The sequence below is a fragment of the Lissotriton vulgaris genome (assembly GCF_964263255.1).
Source record: "Lissotriton vulgaris chromosome 8 unlocalized genomic scaffold, aLisVul1.2 SUPER_8_unloc_1, whole genome shotgun sequence".
NCBI lineage: Eukaryota > Metazoa > Chordata > Amphibia > Caudata > Salamandridae > Lissotriton > Lissotriton vulgaris.
The window spans coordinates 3,566,348-3,586,372 of record NW_028240615.1 but is presented as its reverse complement, the minus strand read 5'-3'; the positions used below and the strand labels follow the sequence as shown (position 1 = coordinate 3,586,372).

Genomic DNA, 20,025 nt, shown 5'->3' with positions numbered 1-20,025 from the left:
CACTCTGCACCCACCGCCACTCTGCAGTCACCGCCACTCTGCACTCACCGCCACTCTGCACTCACCGCCACTCTGCACTCACCGCCACTATGCAGTCACGCCACTCTGCACTCACTGCCACTCTGCACTCACCGCCACTCTGCAGTCACTCTGCACTCACTGCCACTCTGCACTCACCGCCACTCTGCACTCACCGCCACTCTGCACTCACCGCCACTCTGCACTCACCGCCACTCTGCACACACCGCCACTCTGCACACACCGCCACTCTGCACACACTGCCACTCTGCACTCTCCGCCACTCTGCAGTCACCGCCACTCTGCACTCCCCGCCACTCTGCACTCACCGCCACTCTGCACTCACCGCCACTCTGCACTCACCGCCACTCTGCACTCACCGCCACTCTGCACACACCGCCACTCTGCACACACTGCCACTCTGCACTCTCCGCCACTCTGCAGTCACCGCCACTCTGCACTCCCCGCCACTCTGCACTCACCGCCACTCTGCACACACCGCCACTCTGCACTCACCACCACTCTGCACTCACCACCACTCTGCACTCACCGCCACTCTGCACTCACCGCCACTCTCCACTCACCGCCACTCTTCACTCACCGCCACCCTGCACACACCGCAACTCTGCACACACTGCCACTCTGCACTCACCGCCACTCTGCACTCACCGCTACTCTGCACACACCGCCACTCTGCAGTCACCGCCACTCTGCAGTCACCGCCACTCTGCAGTCACCGCCACTCTGCAGTTACCGCCACTCTGCACACACCGCCACTCTGCACACACCGCCACTCTGCACTCACCACCACTCTGCACACACCGCCACTCTGCACACACCGCCACTCTGCACTCACCGCCACTCTGCACTCACTGCCACTCTGCACTCACCGCCACTCTGCACACACCGCCACTCTGCACACACCGCCACTCTGCACTCACCGCCACTCTGCACTCACCGCCACTCTGCACACACCGCCACTCTGCACACAACGCCACTCTGCACTCACTGCCACTCTGCACACACCGCCACTCTGCACACATCGCCACTCTGCACACACCGCCACTCTGCACACACCGCCACTCTGCACACACCGCCACTCTGCACTCACCGCCACTCTGCAGTCACCGCCACTCTGCAGTCACCGCCACTCTGCACTCACCGCCACTCTGAAGTCACTCTGCACTCACCGCCACTCTGCAATCACCGCCACTCTGCACTCACCCCCACTCTGCACTCACCGCCATTCTGCACTCACCGCCACTCTGCAGTCACCGCCACTCTGCACTCACCGCCACTCTGCACTTACCGCCACTCTGCACTCACCGCCACTCTGCAGTCACTGCCACTCTGCAGTCACTGCCACTCTGCAGTCACCGCCACTCTGCACTCACCGCCACTCTGCACCCACCGCCACTCTGCACCCACCGCCACTCTGCACACACCACCACTCTGCAGTCACCGCCACTCTGCAGTCACCGCCACTCGGCACTCACCGCCACTCTGCACTCACCGCCACTCTGCACACACCGCCACTCTGCACTCACCGCCACTCTGCACTCACCGCCACTCTGCAGTCACCGCCACTCTGCACTCACCGCCACTCTGCAGTCACTCTGCACTCACTGCCAATCTGCACTCACCACAACTCTGCACTCACCGCCACTCTGCAGTCACCGCCACTCTGCAGTCACCGCCACTCTGCACTCACCGCCACTCTGCACTCACCGCCACTCTGCACTCACCGCCACTCTGCACACACCGCCACTCTGCAGTCACCGCCACTCTGCAGTCACCGCCACTCTGCAGTCACCGCCACTCTGCAGTCACCGCCACTCTGCACTCACCGCCACTCTGCACTCACCGCCACTCTGCACACACCGCCACTCTGCACTCACCGCCACTCTGCACTCACCGCCACTCTGCACTCACCGCAACTCTGCAGTCACCGCCACTCTGCAGTCACCGCCACTCTGCAGTCATCGCCACTCTGCACTCACCGCCACTCTGCATGCCTCATGTCCCACGAGCAACAAAGACAGACGTAAACACACTCACAGCAGACGACTTCCGCATTCTTAATGAGGTAACAAGCAATGGAAAGGATGTATGAATGCAGCCTTGTGCTGATGAGCCTGGAGGCATAGCCTGGAAAAACCAAAAAGTTTACTAATATTCTATATTGATTTTACACGTGACAAAACGTAATTATTAGTACAATTTTTAAAGCAGACACATGCAAACACACAAATTGTATTGCCGTATTCCAATTCAAACTCAAAAGAAGAATGGAAAGTTAAGTGATAGACCTCTGCTACCAGCGCCTAACCCACTGAGCTAGCAGCACTGAGTGTCTGGCAGCAGAGCAGAGGTGAGGCTGAGGCTGCAGTGCAGAGGGAGCCAGCGCACGGAGCGCTGCTGAATGGTGAACGCGCCCCGTCCGTCTGCATTCACTTAACGAGGCACCCTGACAGCTCCTAATTTGTATTTATGGACGCCCGTGCGCGAAACCGCAGAGAAAATGCCCACAATGGCGGACGCAAATCACATAAAGCCTATCGTGTCAAGGCTACTACAAAGACAGCACAGTGAAGACGAATCACTATGCAGATGCCATAAAACAACCACGCGCACTAAGGAATGTTTGGAATGTTTCTGGCCCAAGCCCTAAAGAAACTTTTTTTTTTTTTATAACAATAGAGCTCGAAGCTCCGCCCCACTTCGTGGTGACGTAGGCCGAGCCCTAAAAAGCATTACTTGCAGACTGGGGCAACAGGACAGAACTGCCAAGATATCTCGAAATGAGGTCCCGGACCTCTGGGGAATGCCCACATGTAATCCAACAGGTAGCAGAGGCCTGGGAGCAATTAGTTACTCTGGTTATCCACAGGTCTCTATACGTTAACTCACTTCCACTTCAATGGCTACAGGGTCTCCACCAAATCCAGTTAGTCATGGAATGAGGGGGATACACACGGCTGGGGACATATGTATGAACGGGACCATCTTGACCTTCGAAGAGGCAAGAGAGTGGTTCCAAGTGCCGGACGGTCACTTCTTACAATATGCGAAAATATCACGCATGGTTCACAAAATATGGACCTCGTTTCCAGATGAGGCGAAAGAGTCCCACACATTAGCACTGTTACTTAACCCAGGGTCCACTAGAGGGCTAATTTCACCCATATATGAAGTTCTGAAAGAAGATTGCCCATTTGAGCTATCCATGGTAAAAGACAGATGGACAGCGGACTTACCATCTCCGCTCACCGAGGGCGAATGGCCGAGGGTGTTTGCACAAGTCCGCGAGGTGCCTGCAATGAAACGTTCAAACTCACTCAGTTCTAGTACCTACATCGCAAATACTTGACGCCTCAGAGACTGGCATGCTTCACTTCTGGGGGCTCCTCGGCATGCCCCAGATGCGATACGGACCCCACCACTTTTATTCATATGACCTGGAACTGTGTCCACCTACAACCATATTGGCAACAAGTGATCCATGTTCTCCTTACAGCTACGGCAGTGTGAGTAGAGGCATCCATCAAACAGTGCTCACTAGGAGTACTTCTGCGCCAAAAAAGGGGACCCCCCATAAGATACCAATTGACACTCCTAGGCTTATTTCTGGCTAAACGTCGTATTGCAATACATTGGACTCATGCTATCCCCCCTAGATTAGACAAATGGAGGGAAGACATGCGAAAGTGGGGTGGGGCTGAGGAGTGCCGTCTGAGAGCGGTGCGTAGGGATGAGAATGCAGAGCGAGATCTGGAAGAATGGGGGCACATGCTGGAGGATTGCGATCAACAGCAGACCAGAAGGAGAGGAAGGAGGGCTCAATACAGATGTCAAATCATACCATTTACAAGCCCCCTAAGTAATTTGATCACAATTCCTCTCGTATCGTATTGTTATTTGGTATGTTGTTATTCTTGCTGGGAAACAGCTAAATGGTGCGCCCTGTCACCAATATTTTTGTCGTAGAGCCTCACCCTCAGTTGCACCTATTGTGGCCTTTGCAGCCCCGTACACTACAAACACCCCGTCATGCATGCCCTGTTAAGTGTGCCAGCACTATAAACCTGGTCCTGCAGAAAACCATGTTGATCTAGATGGGCTAATAGAGGTGGCTCAAACATGTAGACCACACCCAGAATGACCTCCCTCAGGATACATGGGACCAAATAACTATCCAATATAAATCCATCACTCTTTTTAATATTGGCGGAGAGTCCATCGAATAAAAGTACTGCTGATAAGCGGTATACCCCAGCCAAGTTTAATCATTATTTCACATAAGCACATACACAGTCACTGGATCACACAAAACAAAAAGCTCCACAGTAATCAGGCGTTGCCGCACACCCTGGGAGCATTGGCCAACCAGAGTGGGAACCCAATGATGAAGCATGTTACCTACTAGGGAGGTGAGTGAGGCTTCTTTTAAAACACCCTGTTGGGTCCAAGTCTCTGAAACATCAAAGAGACTGAATGAGTAGACTTGAAAAACCAAGATAAAAATAGGTGGAAGATCCATTCTAATTGTGTTTATTGAATGTTTTGACTGGGAAGACTAACAGGTTATTGCTTCTCCCTCTCTTTGTGTTTATCCGGCCCAACACCTTAACCACCCCATGAATATATGAAGATTTTATAGGTATAGGTCACTGATCTGACCTGGCAAAGTGAGACTTAAAAGGAAATTACTGAAGCTGATGAGGACTTAAAAAAAATCGAATTACATGAAAAGAAATAGGCCTAGATTTGCTATCATTTTGCAGCGGGTTTGGGTCCATTTTTAAGGCAGCCTGACGAAAAATTAATTTTCTGATTTACTAATCCTCAAAAATCCAAAATTGCGTGCCTTAGTGAAAAAAAAAGTAACTCCACACAGCACATAACACTTCCTTACGATCCTCTGTGAAGGAAGGAGGCGTTCCTTGGGTGGATCTTGGGCAGTCACTTGCACCCACCCATAGATTCTGATGGAAACCCAGAATAACTAAGGGGCATATTATCAAGGGGGTTTATCTCCGCTTTTTTGGCTTTAAAAGCCTAGAAAGCGGAGATAAAATTATCTCCCTACTACCTAGCTGTCGCTAACACCAGTTAGCGACAGCTAGTAGGAGATAGCGACCATCTTGGGCCCCGCTTTGCATGTCAGTGAAATGTATCACTAATGACATGCAAAGTGGGAGTGCCAGTCGCTAACATCGCTATCTCCTATTACCAACTTTTGGAGATATTCACGCTAAGCGCGAATATCTCCAAAAGCTAACACCTGCCCCTGAGCAGTTCTTAGGCATGTTATCCAATGGTAGGTGGATAACATGGCTAAGAGCATTAGCTCGGTAATGCATGAGTATCTCTGACTTTTCAGCGATATTCATGCATTTCGGCTGATTTTTATCGCTTAGGAGATAAATCTTGATAATAGCAAGGTTCCAAAGCGAAAAAAATCGCTGCAGCTCGGCGATCAAAATATCGCCGCTAAACCAACATAGCGATAATTATCGCTAGTTGTTGGTAATATGCCCCTAATTTTAGTAAACCTGAGTTTGTGCCAAAATAATGTACTTATTTGGGAGAGGCATAATGAGGAGCAATACCTTCTTTCTCCTTATTTGATCCTCTTTCCATGTGTACTGCATTCTACAGCACACATAGAAAAAATAATATGGCTTTAAGGAATGTTTCTGTGCAGGAAACTGCACAAAAACAGTCATGCCAGTGTTGCTGAAACCCTTGTGCCATGGTGCAAGGGTGCCTGTGTTGGTGCTAGGCATCCACAAGTATACCAGCGCTGAACTGCGTACTATCTTTTTTTAATATTGTGCAGTTCAGCAATCTTTCTTTCATGCAACGCAGCACAGCATCTGCCCTTGCAGTGTTTCGCTGTGTGAAATGTTAGTAAATATGCCCTAGAATGACAAGATAATAAGGACACAGAGGGCCTGATTTAGACTTAGGTGGACAAGTTACCCCGTCACAAACGTGACAGCTACAGTATACGCTGTATTACGAGTACCCTTGAATATCCCCTTCGCTGCGGCGGCTATTCTGCCGCAGCGCTAAGGGGGTAGGGCGGCCGCGCGGCGGTCACGTGCTTGTGACGGAACCGCTCCGTCACGGCTCGCGGGTGAGCTGTGCTTGTGACGGAACGGTTCCGTCACGAACGCGCCCGCTCAATGGAACGCGCCGCGCAGGCGCGCCGAGCGGGCCGTGACTGAACCGTTCCGTCACAAGCACAGCTCACCCGAGGTTTGTGATGGAACGGTTCCGTCACAAGCATGCAAGGGGATATAATGCACTTTTAATACGGCAGAAGTGATATCAGTCATGTCTGTGACAGAGTAAACCATTTGCCTAAATCTAAATCAGGCCCAGAATGTGCCACAGCAAATGCTTTACTTGTATAATATTCACACATTATACATTTGCCATGCTGCAGAAGTCAGCTAGCTGCAGCAAGCTTTAGTCCTGCATTGCTGCATAATTCTTCTACCGACCTCTAGGAGAATCTTTCTTGGATGTGCTGCCTGCACCTGATGGACAAATATACTGGTGCAGAAGGTCCTATGATGATAAGTGTAATTTCCACAAGGAAGAGTTTCATCCCGGGCTTTGGTAAAGAGTGAGTGCTCAACAGCCATTACTGCCAGTGCCTGTCCCTGCCTTGTGCATCCATGGCCTGTCCTGTGAGCCATGGCAGGCCTTGGTGCTGTGGTGCTAATGCTTCTCCTTGGCCCCGGAAGAAGAGAGCTGCAACGTGCAACTCTAGGGTTCTTGTGCTACGGGAAGGGCTATCGCTACGCCATCTTGCTTGGCATGAGACCTTGCTGGGACCCCCAGTCCCTGATGAGACTGGACAGTGCACTGCAGGGCTTCCAAGTGAAGGGGAAGTACTGTGGAGGTGAGAGCAGCGACCATGAACTGGGGTTGGTATTTAAGTAAGGTGTGAATGGTTCATGGATGTGTGTGAGGGGTCTTATTGGCATTATGAGCATGTCCCTGGTACAATGGTATTCAAGGAATCATGTTGGCCATTACGGGCACAGCATTGGCTATTTCAGACATAAAGGTGGATTTTGCCTTAGGCAGCATGTTGTTGCAGTTCTTGGCATTATTGTAGGCTTCCATGACCTAATGTGGGCTTATCCTGGGCAAAGTGTTGGCTACCTCTAAATAATAGGAGGTCTTTCTTAGCAAAATGGTTGTCCTTGTTTAATAATGGCCATCCTTGGCATAATGTCTGCATTCATAGAATGGTGGTGGCTTTTCCTGGCACAACAATGGCTCTGGCATATAATGGTCAACGATGGCATATTAGAGGCAATATTGAATGCGGCCTTCCATGGCATAGTGATGCCCATCCTAGGCATAGCAGCGGAGATTTCTGACATACTGTTGGCCATAATAGTGTGAGATACACGCTCTTGAAATAATATGGACAGCCTCGACATTTGATGGCTACCTTGACACATAATGTGAAACAATGAATGCGTGTCAGATTTTGTCCATGCGGCTCTATAGTAAGGTATTCACAAAAATATGCTGCTATTTAGGGTCAATCTCATATTTTGCTTACATTGAATAACTAATATTTTGTGAAGGATTTTTTTTTTAAAGTAAATTAGTTATGTACTCAAAATTAAAACTGTGGCACTTTGGATCAAAAAATAAAAAATATGAAGTTGATGTTTTGGGATAACATATTCAGGGGCAGATTTACAAGCCCTGTATGCCACATTTGCACCACTGTTGCGTCACTTTTGTGACGCAACAGCAGCACAAAACCAGCGTAATTCTGTGGGGTATTTACAACATGATGCATCTAGGGAGATGTGTCACGTTGTAAAGCCCTGTGCCACATGTGGGCATTCTGGCACAGGGAGGGGCGTTCCAGCGCAGGAACGGCTTGGAAAAGTGCTGAGTGAAATCTGCAAGATTTCACTCAGTAACTTTTACGGCCATGCTGCGTCAAAATTCTGCGCCTGCTTGAAGCAGGCGTAAGGATTGGCGCAATATGTTAGGCATATGGGCACCCCGAGCCTTGCTGGAACTGCGTCACACTTGCAACGCAACTCCAGCAATGCACCGTCTTTCTGCCGGGGATGTGACACGCATCTGCCCATCTGTGCGCCACGGTGCACCGCATCGTAAATGCGGTGCATCAGTGGTGGCGCACGGGTGGTTTGACGTGTCACAACTGTTCTGGCGCATCCCTGCTGATTAGCAGAGATGCGCCAGAAGTTGTAAATCTGCCCCTCAGTTTCCATGATATTTTTAAAGCTGATATATAATTGTTAAGTACTGCTGGGATGGAGGGCACTTATTGTAGACGCTGTTTCTTTAAAGCCAGAGGGCACCTGCTGCTATGCCTGTGATTTCTTGATTCACGCTGAGGCATTTTTATATATCTTATGTGACATTTTAAGATATTATAATCATTAACAAAGTATGGTGCTAGAGCCTGCAAGACTGGTATAAACTAAGGGATGACTGCTGTTTGACATGTAAAGTCTCTGGAACGTGGATGGGTAGCTCTGGCATCTGAGCCTGTGAGAGCTGTCTGTCTGAGGGATAGCTCTGCTGTCTGTGGTCTAAGATTGCGAGATTTGTGTAACATATCGCTTTCCCAGTGCTCTCCACCCAATCACTTTCTCATTCACAATATGTGAATGAGAATCTACTTTGGACGGATAGGATAAAAAAATAAAAGGAGGTGGAGGGTAGAAACGAAGAAAGATGCTATAAATATCTCGAAAAATATGACTATGTACCACTACACATCTAGTTTGTTTTAACTGTCTGTAAAACACTTCTTTGTCAATTCTTAAGGAAATTTCGCTAAAATCTGTGCCATTTTGAAAACAGTTGCATCAAAGGTTCTCTCTGAAGGTGAATTCTGGTACCGTCCCTCATGCCTAAACAGTCCTGTGGCCAACTTGTTTCAAAATGGCGCTATAAAATGTACAATTTTCCCCAATTTATTAAACGTTTTTTGTGGAAGGACCTCAGTCGACGTCCTACTTGCTTAAGTCCCTTGCCCGCTCAGTACAATTTAGGGTTTAGGGGGCTGTTCACGCACTACCAACTTTTACCTTTGAACCTGCCTTCTACATTGTTGTGTAGGCCATTTCCTGAAGTGCCCTGCAATGTCCAATGCCATTGTGCAGTTGGACTCTATTTATGTACTAGCAGCCCGTCCCGATGTCGTCTGGGTTCGGAGAGTTGAGTGGGTGACAGCTCGCGCTAGAGACGCTGCGCGTGTGGGAAAGTGCAGTCAGTTTCAAGGTTAGTGTGCCAGCAGGGCCGCTTAGTTTCGTCAGCTGCTGCTTGAGGCCGGCTCCAGCCCTGGTTGATGTTGGGCGCCGTGTGTAAATTCGTTTATGCAGACAGTTGAGTGACAGCGCGCAGGAAACGCTGCAGTTATTGTCCCCGCAGGCACGCTCAGTGGCGTGTGTCCCCGTTTGAGGCCCGGCGACTCTATTACAATGAAAATGATGTGACCCTGAAAGTTATTTCCCGGTATTATTATTTTTTTAGGACCCACATGGCGTGAAGGCAGGAACGTAACGGCAATTTAGTAAAGCATCAACGGCATTCGGCCCCAGTCTGTTTGACACGCACCCAGCACAAGGCACACACTGCATTCGGCCCAAGTATGTGAGACACGCCCCCAGCACAACGTGCAGGCCCACAAGTGAGTAGAGCGAACAATTACTTACCACGCCTCCAGCTGAACGCAGACGCCCATTGAACGCATACGCCCAGGTGCGCGATTGGCATCATAATTTTGGAATGTGGCGCGATTGTTGGCAGCCGATGGCCATGGCCCTTGATCCCATGCAATTCTGCAATTGACGCGCCCATTGTCGTTTGTCACTGCCCTTGCTCCCGCACAATTGCGCAATTTGCACGCCTCCAGCTGAACTCAGACGCCCATTGAACGCTCTTGCTCCCGTGCATTTCCGCTCCCATTGGCTACGCCCCTTGCTCCCGTGCAATTGCGCAATTGCCGCGCCCATCGGCGTTTGTCTTGCCCCTTGCTCCCGCGCAATTGCAGCGTCTATTGTTGTTTGTCACTCCCCAAGCACATGCCCCCACCCTTTGTCACGCCCCCAGCACAAACGCACACTTTTAAGGAACGCTTTTTTTTTGTCGTTATGCCGCGCCCCGCCCACGCAAACGCCCACAAGGGACTACTTTGCTGGCAAGGTTCTTTTACCTTTCAAATGTATATGGTGGCCATCTGTGTAGCCTATGTCCTTCTGCTGCAACTGCCCTTTCCAATGCTGTATTGGGTGTTGTGATTAGTGCTGTGATTACTGAGATTACCCGCCTCAAAGATTAGGGCTCTCTCTTTATAATATTAGTATGGATAAACGTGACACTTTGTCGTAAACAGCACTATCAGGACACAAACTCAAAACACCAACAAAAATACTTTAGGGAATATATTATTTATTTAGCGTTCTTTTCTCCATCGCCCGTAACTTCATGGTCCCTTCTATCTCCTAGAGCATGTACCCTGCTCCATTTTCCGGAGTCCACTGAATAATATATACTTAGTACTCAATAGTGCATGTGCGATTGTAGCTGTCAAATGACAAAGAAACTCATTGAATATAGTACATTTTGCATACATTTGGTAGATGTAAAATTTAACAGATATCCTTAGAAATCGAATTTCATAAGGTTGCTATGTCCATCAATAGACATGAACACAACATGTAATCTGGCACTTCTTGAAGATAATATAAAAAAATACATTACAAAGGAAAAAACTCCCTAATTACATATTGTCAATGCACTTCAGGTTCAATACTGAGTAGTAAATTAAAATTGACACAAAGGTGAGTCATATTTCTCTGCTTGCAGACTGTACAAGATCATGGTTCTGAGGTGTTACAGCCATCATGTGGAAGGTGGCCAGCACAGAATTCCATTCCTGTCCTTGTGGCTTGATCCATACACGTGTATAGTGTCATTATCATTCAAATGTTGTAGGCCCGTCCAAATTGGCCTTGATGATTTGCAATATCTTTCAGGTGGCACTGTGATGTTTCCACCTGGAGATAAGTGCTTACATTTTGGTTTGTGAATAAGGTCCATCCCCATTTTCGTAGGGATTTCCTTCCAATTCTTTTTCTTTCTTCTTCCTGTCTGGGTCGTCAAACTGTGCTTCGATTTCAGCTGGGTCCACGTAAGTGTAGAAATAGGCCATGATGGAGAAGATGATGCAGACGGCAAAGAGCAAAGCAGCAAAGAGCACATACTCTGCCCACTGCGAAGGACAGAAAGCAGAGTTAGTGGAAAACAGAAAGCCAGCAATAACAATCCACATAATGCACAGAAATTCCATGTAGGCTGCGGTCGCGAGGACCAAGGACCACTATTTATCAATCTGTCCAACATACTGAAATTTCTCAATTAGAGCTCATTTCATGAATTGTTAAATCCGCAAGCTTCAATCCTTCTCCTAATTATTGGCTTGCAATGGTCTTCAAACTTTTTAATGCTGCGCCCCATCATAAAAGAAAAGCCCCCCCCCCCCATGAATGACAAACATATGTTCACATAATTATTCTATAAAATGGGCACCTTAGTACATATTTAACAATTCAAATATGCAGTTAGGATTAATTATCCCAGTTAAAAAGTCAATCAAATAGGTTATTGTCGAGATACTAGTAGCCGCCTGCACTCCCTAAAGATATAAAAGTATTCAAAGCGTGATTCTTGATCAGAAATGGGGATAACGTTTTTGGGGGATATTTGGCCCCCCAAAATCTGATACCTGTTCCTGTCCTGGACATGAGTGATTGAAGATGTTACCGATGGCTCTTCACAGTGTTTCCTTTCACTAAAACCACACCACTGTTTGAAGCATGAAGTGTGTCTCTGTTCCTATAGGGCTTTATAGAAGCACCCTTGAGCAGAGTCTGGCATCCTCACCCCTGAAATTAATACGCCCCCTCCCTACCCCAGGGCAGCCCCACCTCCCAACTATGAAGAACTTTGCCTTAATGTCACACACAGCTAGTTACTTCTCCCCAACTGAGCAGGGTAGACACATTTAAAAATAATAGTGAGTGAAGGAAAAGCAACACCGTGATTGTAGCAACATTTCATGTAATTAACACGTCTATGTATCTGACACTGTTATCTGAAGACTTTCTGTTGCAAGTAGATAGAGCGTTTGTGTTATGCATTTTAATCTAACGTGTCATGGACTTCAATAATGTGTAGACCATGTAGCAACAGCTACCCTGCTCCTGTCCTAATATACCCCTGGCACTGCCCTTACTGTTTGTGGTCTCAGTTTTTAAGAAGGCGATAGTAGAAACTAAAAGTGGACATAGTTCGAAGAGGTATCTTTATGTATTCCACCAAAACCTTAGGAGGTCATTTGAGTTTGTCCAAGGGCTCGGGTTTGGGATAATGGATCAACTTTTTAATGTCATTGAGGGGGTTAAAGATGGATGTGTGATGTCATTTCTGCTACCGTTGGCTTTTTGGGGAGATACTGTGTTTGACTTGAGAAGGAGAAGGTGGCAAGGCCACTGAAATGCTACATGCAGTTTGTGGTCTAGTTAAGCTCTTGCGTTAGGCCAGGCAGAGGCATAGCTAGATCTTCGGCCGCCCGCAGCGGTCCTTGTGTTTGCCACCCGCAGTGGCTGCATGTAAGAGCGGGGGAGGGTGTGCTAGCGATTCCTGCGTTTGCCACCCCGCGACGGCTGCAGGTAAGAGCGAGGGTGAAAGGCCGCCACCCCCAGAACTCGTGCCGCCTGGGGCGGACCACCCCCACTCCCCCCCCCCCCCCTTGTTACGCCACTGAGACCAGACATTTATCAGTGTTAAATATCTGTTTTCTTCTAAGGTGCTATATGGGCTCTGTTGGAAAATCAGTGGGAAGGTATGCTCCTGCAAAGCATTGCTGGTGTTCACTTACTTGCTCACTGAGACGCGAAGCTCCAGCCACGATCAAGACAATGACATTCCCAAAGGCCACGGTAAGCTGCCAGCCTCCCTGAAGCACAGCCTTCATGTTTGAAGGTGCCTGTAACCAGACCAAGGTTGACATATTGACAATAAAGCCACTGTTAACAATGCACACTCCACACAGTAAATCATACAGAATAATAGGTATATTCTTATTAATATATTAGAGTTTAATCTTTAGTAATAGTGAAAATCGGTTCACTCAAGCCGACACTGTACCAACCTAGCAGAAACATCAGGACACCCTCTCACCCAACCGCCCGAAGATGGCTAGCGTGGTAAGCATACGCGACTGAGGCTCTCTATGACCACTATCTGCTTCAGTCTTTGCTCAAGCGAGACAGAAAGTTAGTCGCATTATATTGGAGGACCCCTCTGGAAACTCATGCACAACACCATATTGCTTCCCAAAAAGGCTGCTCTATAATCACACAGTCTAATAATAAGGACAAACAAACAGAATAGTCTCTTAGTAGAAACCGGTAAGTGTATAATACGGTGAAATTATCTGTTCTACATTTTTCGACTTCAATCCATGTTTAAGCATATTTAATATGTATCTACTTTAGAAACCTCTTGCATTATTTTATTTATCTTGCGCTTAATAGTTAATTTTCATGTATTATTGCTTTTTGAGTTAAGCAGCGCCACTATCTTGATGCCGTCAAATGTCAAGTAGCAATACCATCTCTGACATCATCAGGGTCAAAAAGTAATGTGATGTTACTTCATGTGATGTCATCAATGGCTGAATGTTTGGATGATGTCATTTCCACTACCCCTGGCATTTTGATGAATCGATGGCTGTGATCCATAACTGCTGTGATTTTTTAAAATGAGTCCTTATTTAATATCAAGAAACAACATTATACTCAAGTCATACAGTCATATGTGAACAAAATGTTTTTGTTAGCATGACACGTTACATTGGAAAACAGATTATGTCCAGCGGCCTGGGCAGTAAGGTAGAAGATGGTCTATCTTGCCCATCATTTGTGCACCGTAGTACCCTTAAAACTTTGGAGCTCTATCTGACATGCTAGAGCTGTCACCTGTCAAGACGCTGAGTATCTGTCACCCTGCTCCAGCCCATACAGCGCACATGTGAGCTAATCCTTGGTAGACTGGTGGCTGTCCTGGTTGGACTCTTCCATGGTCTGTTCTCATAGGAGATACAACCTCAAAGGCCTCCATATATCCCTAGGCCATGACATCTGTGGTTGTATCAGAGAATAGGTGTCTATTGTATCGTTACAAAGAACCGTGGACCTGATTTAGGATTCAGCGGACGGGTAACTGTCATAAAGGTGACGGATATCCCGTCCGCCATATTAAAAGCATCATAGGATATAATGTACTTGTAATAACACATTTGTGACGGAGTAAGATGTCTGCCAAACTCTAAATCATGCTCCATGTCTTTAAGCCAGGTATTTTCAGAGGGAACAGTGGTTCTGCAGCAGTGCGGGGGCACCCTTTGTTTGGCAAGCAGTAACGCCGTGGCCACAAAGCTTGTACTGCAGGGAAAGACCGGTTTTACGTATTCCAACAATGCAGTCAGGGATTCTGAGTGAACAGGAGTTCCAATCATTTTTGCAAGTGTGTTGGTTCTTCCCTACCAAAAGGCAGGAATTAGTAGAGAGCTCCATGCAAGATGCAGGAAGTCAGCACGGTGGGCTTCACATCGGAGGCAACTACATCCCCAGGCCTGGTCAATCATATGTTGCCTCACAGGTCTACCGTAGATTCTGTGTAGGTACTTAAAATGCAGGAGTTTATGCCTATAGTTTATGGATACCAGTTTTATTTGTTTAAAGCAAAATGTCCACTTTGCATCTGATTACTCTGTGCTCAAATCTGACTCCCCGGTTCACATACCCTGCAGTTGCTTAATCACAATAGTGTCCGAGACCATGCTGCACCTGCTGAAAACCTATCTGGTGGAGTCGACAGCAGTAATCAGTTGTGTCAGAGGTTCCAACCCCATGGTTTTTTTGGGAAAATGTGGTATTTATTCCCCTGCTGTTGCCCTCAGCCTATGGTATGTGAATATATCTAATGAAGTAGTGACATGACTCCCCATGAAACTTTTTGAGGGAGAGAAACTTTACCTCATGGTAAAAATGCCCTATAGTACTTCCAGCATTAGCCAATACCTGGACTGCCGCGGATTACGTCATTAGAGGAAGGATTAGATATAGGCATCACTAGGGAGTACAGATTAGTAAATCCCAAACAGGCAGTCAGTGCCTTCCAGCCAAACAAGTCATGGTCGTAGTGATCACTTCTCCAGGTGTTGACCGTTTTTTAGCACGAGGGACCCAAGCGGAAATCCGTCTATTCTCATTCTGGGACAAGATATGGTATTCGCCTGTCTCGGTGGTACCAATATTGGGTGAATATGCGCGAGCCACGAGGTAGTAACATTCTTTGGGGCTTATCAGCATCACCCGGCGATAATTATCGCTAAGCGCACTTAGCGCTAGGATAATTATCGCCTCCTAACGCTGGATCCTATCGTGGAGATAGCGTGCTATCAGCAACGCATATCTCCAATGCGATAGGAATCCAAGCGTCAGCTGGAAAACAGTGTGATTATCGCTGGAATTCCAGCGATAATTGCACTGCAACCAGCGATACCTTGCTGATAGGGCAGGGTGTTCTTAGCCATGTAATGCACCACATGGCTAAATCAGATTACAAGCAGGCGTAAGGAAAGTAGGGATAACCGTGGTTAGCGCTACTTTTCTTATCGCTCTGCCTGTTAGCGTCCAGCTTGATAGTTGGAGAAATGTCGCTTAGCGACATTTCTCCAGTTATACCGGGGAGGAACGCCCACTTTGCATCTCATTAGAGATGCAAAGCTGGGCGTTGTTGCAACTAGTGCTAAGTCAGCAAAACACTAAGGGAGAGCGCAAAATCCGTTCTGCTCACGGATTTCGCGGATTTTCGGTAAATCCGCAATCCGCGAACTCCTGCGAATTTACTGGAAATCCGCGAAATCCGCGAGCGGCGGATTTGGGGGCCAAAAGTTCAAGCCTGTTGAACTTGTAACTATTTTAGGATGGCGCCGGCAAGCTGCCAGCGCCATCCTAAAATAGTTACTAAGTTAGCTTCATCAGGAAGCACTAATAGATAAAATAAAGCAGGTGCTCGAGCACCTGCTTTATTTTATCTATTAGTGCTTCCTGATAAAGCTAATTTAGTAACTTAAATAGTTACAGCCCAAAAATGTGAGTTTTGTCGAGGCTGGGCAGGTGTGCGTTCTCCCCATATCTATCGTCGAAAATTAGCTATGATGCTTGATGGAGGCCTTTGCAATATTGACTTTCACGAGCTCAATCCCTATGCAGTTCCTGTGACCACGAGCTTCTCTGATCAGTGCCTGTCCTTTTATGCACACAAGAGGCATGTGAACTCGCATATAAGCCCCGTCCGTTTGGCCCCTCCCCACACACTAGTGGTGTGCACCGTCTTCGCGCCCTTTACCCACTTGATGGACAGCTCACTCAAGGGACCCCGGCGCTCTTTGGTGTGATGCCAAAGTTAATCAGCCCCCAAAAATGTGTGTTTTGTCGAGGCTGGATAGGTGTGCGTTCTCCCCATATCTATCGTCGAAAATGAGCTTTGATGCTTGATGGAGGCCTTTGCATTATTGACTTTCATGAGCTGAATCCCTGTGCAGTTCCTGTGACCACGAGCTTCTCTGATCCGTGCCTGTCCTTTTATGCACACAAGAGGCATGTGAACTCGCATATAAGCCCCGTCCGTTTGGCCCCTCGCCACACACTAGTGGTGTGCACCGTCTACGCGCCCTTTACCCACTTGATGGACAGCTCACTCGAGGGACCCCGGCGCTCTTTGGTGTGATGCCAAAGTTAATCAGCCCCCCAAAATGTGTGTTTTGTCGAGGCTGGGTAGGTGTGCGTTCTCCCCATATCTATCGTCGAAAATTAGCTTTGATGCTTGATGGAGGCCTTTGCATTATTGACTTTCACGAGCTCAATCCCTGTGCAGTTCCTGTGACCACGAGCTTCTCTGATCCGTGCCTGTCCTTTTATACACACAAGAGGCATGTGTGAACTCGCATATAAGCCTCGCCCGTTTGGCCTTGCCCCTCACACTAGCGATGTGCACCGTTTTCCCGCCCGGCCTTTACCCACACAATCCGCAAAATCCGCGAATCCGCAAATTCGCGGATTTTGCGGATCGCGAATTCGCAAATTTGCAAATTCGCGAATTGCGAATTTGCAAAATTCGCCCAATAGTGTGTCTTTGCTGATAAGGCAATGAAATTATCGTCGCTTTTCGCCCAAAAACGGACGCAAAAGCGGTGATAATTTCATATGCAGCTGGGGTTCGAGAAAGCTTCAGTGTGCATGATGCTTTGGCCGGCCACCTCTAGCAACTTGTCAACGTGATTGAACAAAATTAAACGTAACTTCCATATTGAAGATTGGTGACAGACCACTTACCTGGGAATATGAAAACTCCAATCCTGTGACAGAGTAGACAACTTCGCCAGCCGTGAGGAGGAAGTATTGGGGAATCAGAAGGGCCATATGTACGGAGTTCGGTTGAATCTCCTCTGTGGAGTTCAGCTTCAAGCCAGATGGCGAACACTGTATAAAAAAGTAAAATAGTTAACAGGGCGACTAGGAGTGCAGCTTTATCTAAAAGGAGGCCAATGAGATAATAGATTGCACCTTAATTAGCACTGTATTGCAAAGCACTTTATAAACACATGCTGCTGGGTGATTAGTATCCCAAGTTTTTATAAGTACTTTAAGAGATATTGGAAAAGTTTGACGTATTCTACCTAATGTAATGGTATTGTTTCCAAATGGCACTGTTTAGCACCTTTACATGGTATGCTGCTTTTTTGTACAAAGCATTTTATGATTGTTGGTGATGTATTTTAACTATCAATTATGATTAGGGCGCCCAGTTTTCCGTTTGTACTGATTTTTACAGATAAATACAGACAGAAAACTAGTTTTTTTCCGGTCTGTATTTATTTTTAAATACAGAAAAATATGGAAAATATGTCTTCTTTGGATTTCTTTTCTGCTGTCAATCTCGAGTGCCAGGTCAGTAGGTGTACAGATTGAGAGTTAGGGGAAATGAAAAAAGGCAACAGATTTCCTAGTTAAGCTTAATTAAGTGCAGATTTACAGTTATTGATGCTATTGTTCAATGCTAGTGTTTTCAGATAACGCTAGTGAACTGTATACTGCTGAAACCTTTTGGGTATTCAAAGGTGAGTATACATTTATCAGTCAAATAAATGTGGAAAATACCCATGGCAGCTTCATTTATACAGAAAACACTAAATAGAAATGTATAAATACAGAAAAAATTGGCAAAAAATAAATATGGATAAATACAGACGGAAATGTAGAAAAAATAAATACCATAAAACCGGGAGCCCTAATTATGATCAATATATTTTCCTTGTACTTTTATGATCTTAATATTTAAGATCGAATACAGTTATTATTGATTGATTGAGTGCAGCACAAATGAAACATACGTTATCAGATAAGAAACAAAAAGTGACAGCTTGGCACTTTCGTTGGTATGTAAAAAAGCTTTTGAAAGACATAAAGCAGTTCATCCATAGTCAATCAAAGTCTGCTTTGACCTCCTGAAAGCTGAAAAGCAAACATAAGTTTTATTGATATACCAGGGAAGTGATCCACTACCTTTATTTACTAATGCACAAAGCCCATATATTGTCTTTAAAGAGCAATCTGAGGTAAAGGTCAGAGGTCAGTGAGAGCGGGGAAAAAGGTTACGCTAATTTGTATTTCACTTTTTTGCATTTTTGGTACAAACGGCCTAAACAAACCGGTGTGACATAAATAAAGTGCACAAGTTCGTGCAACGGCAACATATGTAAACTAGAGGTTGTCATGGATTTTCACAGGCAGTTTTTTTCACACGAGGGGGAAAAAGTATCCTGTTTTCCTGTCAACAGCCTAATCAATGCGTTGCTACCAAACACAACTAAAGATACCTATTATTCGAGTACATGGTCACCCAATGAGTATCTTGGTACTGTGCTAGATGGCAGGTGTATGGTGTTAACCCACTCAAAGGTATTCATTCTATCCATATTAGAAGGATGACAAGCTGAGTGGGCATTTAAAGATATGACCACAGAGTCAAACACAGATCCCTGCCCTGGATTCATCCACCTGACCCATCTATGTTATGCTCTGGGGGATGTACGTTGTTACAACGCATGCTTTTACCACGCATGCTTTTACAATGCAGGTTTTTCAAAGCAAGTCGTTACAACGACTTGCGTTGGGGGGTGCTGGATAGTGAATAGTTTAATTTACTATTCCAACTCCAGTCCCTGTGGATTGTAGGGAAGGTGTTGGATAGTAAATTAAACTATTACCTATCCTAGAGCGCCCCCCAGCCCAATTCGTTGTAATGACTTGCGTTGAAAACCCTGCGCTGTAAAGGCACTGCGTGGTAAAAGTTGCGTCGTAAAGGATGTTTCCCTGCTCTGGGCTTCCCTTGAGCACTGTCATAGACACTTTTCACTTGAAGGAACTCTAGAGGTCTGATTACCTATACTCCACGATAGGAAGTAATTTTTGTTAAAAGGGTGCTATTTAGCACAACTTTATGCTTTCCAAGGGAGGGCTATTTTACTTCATCTTTCTTGTAAGCCAATTATATTCTCCATGAGCAAAAATCAATGTTTACATCTTTGTGTGATCAAAATAGAAACATTGTTTACTGCTGCTGCAAAACAGTACAGACTGCTGCAAAAGTGGGGCAAAGCTTCACATAAAGGTGATACGTAATACACTGATAAAAAAGGCCACCTGGGCAAATTAACACCGTACAGGTAGCTTAAAAGACCTGCTCATGGAAAGTGCACATCAGCATGAGAGCTCTATCAGTGTTTTGTTCCCGCTTAGAAAAGACAACCTAAGCACTGCCAACTGTACTGATTCTTTGAGGAAAAAGTCCTTT

The 20,025-nt window shown here is 46.6% G+C and overlaps 1 protein-coding gene across 3 annotated transcripts in view; it reads right to left on the bottom strand.

The window, feature by feature from the left end:
- Window positions 1–10,471: 10,471 nt before the first annotated feature.
- The window catches only part of SLC15A1 (solute carrier family 15 member 1), a 126,978-nt gene continuing 117,424 nt past the window's right edge, over window positions 10,472–20,025 (bottom strand). For all 3 annotated transcript variants that reach the window (XM_086947873.1, XM_086947875.1, XM_086947874.1), the window contains exons 20-22: window positions 17,505–17,651; window positions 12,980–13,087; window positions 10,472–11,311 (exon numbers count right to left, since the gene is read on the bottom strand). In XM_086947873.1, the coding sequence (XP_086803999.1) occupies window positions 11,111–11,311; window positions 12,980–13,087; window positions 17,505–17,651 (456 nt within the window). In that variant the 3' untranslated portion in view covers window positions 10,472–11,110. The remainder of the gene's footprint in view (window positions 11,312–12,979; window positions 13,088–17,504; window positions 17,652–20,025) is intronic.